This window comes from Babylonia areolata, chromosome 24 (genome assembly GCF_041734735.1).
Source record: "Babylonia areolata isolate BAREFJ2019XMU chromosome 24, ASM4173473v1, whole genome shotgun sequence".
Taxonomy (NCBI): Eukaryota; Metazoa; Mollusca; class Gastropoda; order Neogastropoda; family Buccinidae; genus Babylonia; species Babylonia areolata.
In genome coordinates, this window is record NC_134899.1 from 14,529,091 (window position 1) to 14,536,645 (window position 7,555).

The following is a 7,555-nucleotide window of genomic DNA, read 5'->3' on the forward strand; positions in this document are numbered from 1 at the left end:
CGTGAAAACAGAACAATCATGAAAAAAAAAAAAAAAAAAAAAAACAAACAAACAAAAAAAAACGTTGCTTACTTGGAATTCTGTTTTGATTACGTTTTAGAAACAAACTGTGTACTAATGGAAAACTGATGTGGAAAAAAATTCAGACGGAAGAAAAAAAAAGAAGGATAAAAGAGGGTTGGGTAAGGTAAAGTAAAAAAAAATGTGTAAGGGTGGACAAGGGCGCACCAGTCTTACCGCTATATACTTGTGCCGACTTACTTACTACTCATTATGCATTCTGGTGGAACAGCAAACCACTACCGATTCCAAGCGCATATCAGTTTTTGAAGGTTAATAGTTTAGCCAAGACTAATTTTTGAAGCTCCTTCCCCTTCCTTGTGCAAAACGAAGACATCACGCAGGGTCTGGATTAATCATTGACTCAATCATTGCGTATCCTGCAGCATCCAATGAACTCTTCAGGCTTGTGATGCTGCGTCCAATCTTTAATCTTGGGATTGTCATTGAGAGTATTCAGGGGAGAAAAATGATAGTGGTGGGGAATACAGAGAGAGAAAGACTCAAGACTGAAAATAGATTTATTACTCAAGGATAGATATTTCAGGAACTGCTTAGTCACCCAATTCCTCTCTATACCAACAATAACAACAGCGGCAACAGCAGCAGCAATAATAATGATAATGAAGATAGTGGTGATTCTGTTGATGAGAAGAAGAAGAAGAAGAGAGAAAGAGAACTCAGAACTCAGAGCTCAGAACTCGAAACGCTTTTATTCAAGGATTAGGATTTTAGGCACAGCCTATTCTTCCAGTTTGTCCTTGCTAATCTACATCTATTACAAATATCACACACATAAATGAAGAGAAAAGGTATTCATGCAGAAGTACATACATAATGAAGAAACCCCACACCCACACCCACACCCACACATACACACACACACATGCGAGAGAGAGAGAGAGAGAGAGAGAGAGAGAGAGAGAGAGAAACAAGTGCCTTGTGTACTATCAAACAGCTCCAGTGTTCCTATTGGCTAGGGTACACCTGTTAAGGAAGTGTCTATCATCATCATCATCATCATCATCATCATCATTCTTCTTATTAGTATTATAGCTGTTGTTGTTGTTGCTGTTGTTCTTGACCAGACTCATCGAACATTGTTTGGAAAGCCTCCACAGATTGTATGCACATATCACATCATTACTGCTGTCTACATACAACATATGATATGTATCCATCACTATGGACACGTACGCAGTTAACATGTACATTTTCGTGGAAAGATTTCCTTCATTTCCTTCCCGTATTTTCATCCATGTAAATTTGTTTGAAGGTGGGGGGTGCACTGTTAAGCTGGACGATAATTTGTTTTTCTTTAAATACTGCCCTCGATTATTTACAAAGATAATATCAATGTGCATTCGCTATAATGCATATGATTATACACACGTGTGTGTGTGTGTGTGTGTGTGTGTGTGTGTGTGTGTGTGTGTGTGTGTGTGTGTGTGTGTGTGTGTGTGTGTGTGTGTGTGTGTGTGTGTGTGTGTGTGTGTGTGTGTGAAGAACAGAAAGGCTTACTTTAAGAACACTGTAAATAAAAATCACATTCCGGTATCGCAAATACACGCGACTGTGTCGTAATCTGTTCTTGAAAGAGGACATTCATTTTCTGATGGAAAGAAAAATAGCACAACGCTCTGGAATGACAACACTTTTGGCATCAAAACAAAGTCTATTGCTCTCATTATAGACCTACATAGGACTCTTGTTCCATACCTTTGATAAACTCGTCTTCGATGTTCATGCTGATTTCAAGTTTCAAAGAGTTTCTCTTTTTTTCCAGTTTACAAAACACACAATGATAATGACTGTTGCAGCTGACAGACGGAACCCTGCTGTGGCTGTAATTGGGAGACTCGGAATGAGCGGCGTGGGAGTAATACCACTGAAAATGTGCTGATGATGGGGAAAGAAGACATTTGTTTCAGCTACTCGTCATGCAGGTCTCTGAAGGTGACGGGTGTGACGGAGGTGGTACCGGCGGCCTGTGGGGGGGACCTGGTCGTGAAGGAGACGACGTTCGCCCACAGCTTAGTCGCCCCTTCCTTCACCCGCCCCCTCACGTCGGGCAGCATCAACAACCACACCAGCGCCACGACGAAAGGCAGCATGTCGCTGAGAAAGTGGATGACGACGGAGGCGATGAGGATGTGCTTCCAAGGCCCGCGTCTGACGATGAGGAAGGTGTGCTCCGGGCCCATCATAAGCACGGACAGCACGGCCACTAGCACGTGCACCCAGCACGACTCCAGCTCCTGGGCGGTGGCCGACATCACCGCCTGCCCCGTCTCCGCCCTGCTGGGGGCCACGTCCTCCTTGGTGGCTTCCTGTTTGTGGCGGAAGAGGACGAGCAGAATGACCAGGACTATCAGGACCACGGCGGGCACGAAGAATGACAGCGCGTTCAGGACGCTCTTGGCCCATTTCTCCAAGACTAACGGACAGGCGTTGTCGTTCCACACGGTCAGCACGTCCCGGTTCAGTCCCCCGAAGATCATGGGCAGGAGCAGCACCCCAGCCACCAGCCAGGGCGAAGCGATGAGCAGCGCGGGCAGGGCCCTCTGCAGCCAGGCAGGCAGACGTCCCAACCACCGCGGACCTTCGTAGCGCAGCAGGCGGGCCAGGTAGTGCAGCAGCAGCGCCACCACGCCCCACATGCTGATGAAATTCTGCACAAAGGCCACGAGCACGATGAGGATGACGATGAAGTAACAGCCGTGTACCCACTGTTCCCGCACCGTGTAGTCCACAGTGAAGGGCGCCCCCAGCACGCCCACAAAGAGGTTGGCGACCACCACGTTAATCACCAACTTGTTCCGCATCCGGCTCCGCAGCAAGGATGACGTCAGGATGGCCGCGAGCAGCAGTAGGTTGGCGCCGATGATCAGGATGGCCTGCAGCGTACCCAACACCTGCATGGACAGCATCACGGCCCGCATGAAGTCGTTCCGGATCCAGGCGGGAGGCACCAGGCTGCTTCCCGGGGCCGTGCTGTTGAGCAAGGAGGAGTTGGCGGTTGTGGTGGAGAAAGTGGCGGGGGTGGTGGTGGGGATGGGGGAAGACGTTAAAGGGGCTTTCGTCACCATGGCCGCCTACCTTCCGTTGCCGCTCGGTCACAACACGACGGTGTGGTGCTGATATTGTGTCAGGACTGACCACCCTGCAATGGCAAATGTTTTAAGGTGAACTTGAACAGTATCCTCTTATAGCAAAATGCCGACTGCTTAACTTTTTTTTTTTTTTTTGCTGCAAGCTGACAGATCGAGAAAGCAGTAATAAGCTCTCGAATGTGATGTAACACTACTTCAGTAAAGAGAAAGCGGCATTAATAAGTCTAATTAATTATCCATGCGTCTTCTAAGTTTGGATCTGTGACACGGGTCCTTCGTATAACTGTAGTAAAGCAAAGGTTGAAAGACATGTGTGTGCAGACACAGAATGCAGAATTAAGTCAAAATGAAATGTATCATAATAACAGAACATACAAAGACAACTTTCACTTTGAAAAATACATTACAATTTTTCCAGATATAACTACAAATTCATATTTACGAAGCTTAGAACGCTGAATCACGATTTAGCTATCGAGGAAGTACGGTTTTTAGGTACTGACAGACATGAGAGTGTGTGTAGAAAATGTTATTCGGGTGATTAAGGAAATGATTTTCATTTCGTTTTTAAATGTTCGTTCTTCTCAGACATCAGAAAAGCACTCGCAAAAAACATTTTATTGTAAACGACCTAATGAACTGAAATTCAGTACTATTTTAGTCCTTTGTAGATAAAAGTGTTGCTGAATTTGCCAAAACAGTTGAACATTATTATTAATTATGTGCGATAATGTTGTCAATGATCACTATTAGTGTCGGGAAAACAAACGCAACAAGCGTTTATCGAGGTTGTTGTTTGCTTGCGTGCATGCGTGAATTGCAGATTTTTTTTTTTTTTTTTTTTTTTAACTTTTTTTTTTTATATCCAAAAATTCCACAATATCTATTTAGGCTATATAATGGTATTCTTCCTCTTAGTGTTGTTATAATCACTCAGTCCGCAATCTCTTCTCTCCTTTGTTCGTTTTTTTTTTTTTTCTGTTTTGTTCACCGTGCAATTGCGCGTCTCCAGTAAAAGATCATGTTCTTCTTTATTGTATTTCCATATGCCCAAATAGGGTTTTCGAAACTGAGTGATTTGATTTGAAAATTTGCAAACAAATTCAAATTGATGCTGTGTTCTTTGGAAGCAGAAAACGGTGCTGTGTCTGAGATGAGAGAGAGAGAGGGGGGGTGGAGGGGGGGGATGCAACATCGCCAGACGCAACTTGGAGATTGCACATCAGTTAAGAAAGTTGATTGATAGACATGTTAATATTTTCTCATAATTATCCACGTCACACACACACACACACACACACACACACACACACACACACACACACACACACAACTTATGCACAGAATGAAACAACTCACTTTTTCCGCACAAAGGCCTCCGAATATCGGGCAAATCGACACACCAACGTTTGCGACTGACGATTGAAAACAAAGCTAAAGCAGGCAAAATTGGTTGGGATGGTTTGCCATCGGGTTCTCTCTCTGTGAAGTGGCCGCTCTGTGTGACTTGTTTGCTTGACATGCTGAGAGACAGTGGGAAATCAGCGCCTGTAAGGTGGTGCCACAACAGGAATGTTCCCTGGCCACATCTGCCTCACGGGCTTAAAAAAACAACGTTGTTGTTATTGTTTTGTTGTCGTTGTCGTTGTTGCTGCTGCAGATGCTGCTGCTGTTGATGTTGTTTTTGTCCTTGTTGTTCTTGTTGCTGCTCTTGCTGCTGTTGTTCTTCTCATCACAAAACAACTTTACAACGTAAGTTACCTTCGTTGACTGGAATGAGCGTGATTTTGAAGTGATCTCTTTAGTCCTATCACTGTAAAGAGGCGTTTGATTATCTTCGCTTTGTTTAATTTAATTAATTGATTAATTTAATTTATTTTATTTTATTTTTTACATTTACTTCATTGTTATTTTCATTTATATCATCAGCTGCAGCTGCAGCAGCATTATCATTATTATCATCAACAGTTGTAGCAGTTATTATTATTATCATTAGTATTATTATTACTATTATTATCACTGTCATTGTTATTGTTACGATTGATTCGTTGATATTTTAATTTATAGTAGTAGAAGTAGTAGTAGTGGTGGTGGTGGTGGTGGTTGTGGTGTTGTTGTTTCTTGTTTGTTTTTATTTTTTAAACACCCTCATCCCTGTGATGGTCTACTTTAGCGTCCAGCTGGGCCACAAACAAGAGGGGTTGCATTCCAGAGTAATGCTTCATCGCCTCAGTAAAATATTGCCATGTGTGGACAGTAAGCCATCTTTTTTTTCTTTCGATGTCCCGTTATTTGCTCTGTTTGGGTGCCATAATTACCCACGCCGTTCATTCCGCGGCCCCCACTCACCCCTCGCCCCCTACAAGACCACACACAGGTTCGTCTGTCACAGACCCAACGTCCGAGTCGGCAGTCCACAGGGAAATGATAATGTTTCGGTCATCAGGAGGCCACGCATTAGTGGAGACGCTGCACTGCTGATGATTCAGTAGTGCCTGTTATGATTTAACGTACTAAGGACACCACCTACTAAGCCCCCTGTTGACTGATTGCAGTAATCCGCTTGGACGAGCAGCCAGATTGACTGAGCGCTGGCGTCCCCCCCCCCCCCCCCCCCCCCCCCCCCCCCCCCCCCCCCCCACGCCCCCCCACCCCCACCCCCCCCCGCCCCCCAAGCAATGAAAATGAGTTAGTCTAAGTAACTGAAAACAACAACAAACAAACATACAACAAATCTTCAGACATTAAAGTTTCGATGCTGCAAGAGTTTCCCTGCATCAAAACCAGTAATCGCTTCCACAAATCATTGCAATCTGTTGCTCCGACATCGTGTTGTGTCAGTTTCTTGTCGAACGAACCTGTCTATGTTCTCGAATTCGCTTCCCCCTCTCGTGTCTCCATGCGCTTTGTCATAATTTGTATGCATATTTTTTTTCCTTTTGGGTTGTTTTGAGGAGGGGACAGTCCTGGCTTGTCACCGTAGATGTCTTGCAAGTCCGTGCTGTGGTCTCTGTCGAAGGGGCGGCACCGTTTATCTGGTGCCAGGTGGACAGGAGAAAGCGATGCGGAGTCGGGACGATGATAACGGAGAAGTGAACACCGTCACGACAGACAGGACGGTAATGGGTTCTGTCATGGCAGAGATGATGCCCATGCAATCCGTTGTGTAATTCGTGCTGAACTAATCAGTGCTGGTCTGTCGTTCTCTTGTGTCCTGACTGTCTATCTGTCTGTCTGTCTGTCTTTCTCTGTGTCTCCGTCTCTCAGTGTGAGTGAGTGAGTGAGTGAGTGAGTGAGTGTGTGTGTGTGTGTGTGTGTGTGTGTGTGTGTGTGTGTGTGTGTGTGTGTGTGTGTGTGTGTGTGTTTCTTTCTTTCTTTCTTTCTTTCTTTTTTTTTCTTTAATTCACGTCTTTTCACATGAGTGATTTTAGACGGAGCAAAAAAGGACTAGGGATAGAACCTAGTTTTGTGCTTGTATGAGTGTTGGGTGGTGATGGTGGTGATGGTGATGGTGGTGGTGGTGTGTGTCGAGTGTGTGTGTGTGTGTGTGTGTGTGTGTGTGTGTGTGTGTGTGTGTGTGTGTGTGTGTGTGTGTGTGTGTGTGTGTGTGTGTGTGTGTGTGTGTGTGTGTGTGTGTGTGTGTGTGTGTGTGACTCAGGGAGCGAGAGAGAGAGAGAGAGTGTGTGTGTATCAGTGTGTGTGCGTGCACTGGCATGCCGGCGTGCGTGCGCGCGTGAAGTTGACAAGTTCGCGCCCCACCCCCACACCCCGCCTCCCACGGCACGCGCACACCGGCAGAGAAACACTCAGATCAGAACTCAGAACTCAACAGATTTAATGCACTACTGAGGCCATATCATTGCCCATGTCATGGAGATGAGGAAACGTAAAACATACACTAAACACAAACAGTAAATTTAGCTTAACAATGCATTGAATATCACTACACATACAGTACGAGCTTGCAGTGACTGATCAACGAACCGCTCTGGTGCAAGACCTAGCAGAGTAAACTGACATGACGGTAAACGTGATCAGCAGTCGGTCCTGTCTGAGCTTCACAGAGAGAGAGAAAGGGGGAGAGGGGGACGTGGGGGGGGGGGGGGGCTTGGACAGACAGACTGACAGGCAGACAGACAAACAGGAACAGAGACAGAAGGATAGAGAGACAGACACACAGACAGAGACAGAGGTACAAACAGACAGACAGAAAGACATACAGATACGCTAGACAGATACTGAGACAAAGAGACAAAGAAAAGAATAATTTGTTTATGTCAGTGTAGGCTATCGTCTTTATGAAAGTGAACAGGCCCCACCTGAGCAATCTTTTTTCAGTTTGTTTTTTTTTTTTTTTTTTTTTTTTTTAATGGCAAACTAGC

At 45.2% G+C, this 7,555-nt stretch overlaps 1 protein-coding gene across 1 annotated transcript; it reads right to left on the reverse strand.

Moving 5' to 3' along the window:
- Window positions 1–754: 754 nt before the first annotated feature.
- Window positions 755–4,674, reverse strand: LOC143299031 (uncharacterized). Its single transcript, XM_076612115.1, has 2 exons — window positions 4,533–4,674; window positions 755–3,223 (listed from the first exon to the last, which is right to left on the reverse strand). The coding sequence occupies exon 2, from the start codon at window positions 3,147–3,149 to the stop codon at window positions 1,992–1,994; it is 1,158 nt and encodes a 385-aa protein (XP_076468230.1). The 5' UTR covers window positions 3,150–3,223; window positions 4,533–4,674; the 3' UTR covers window positions 755–1,991.
- Between the last annotated feature and the right edge of the window lie 2,881 nt (window positions 4,675–7,555).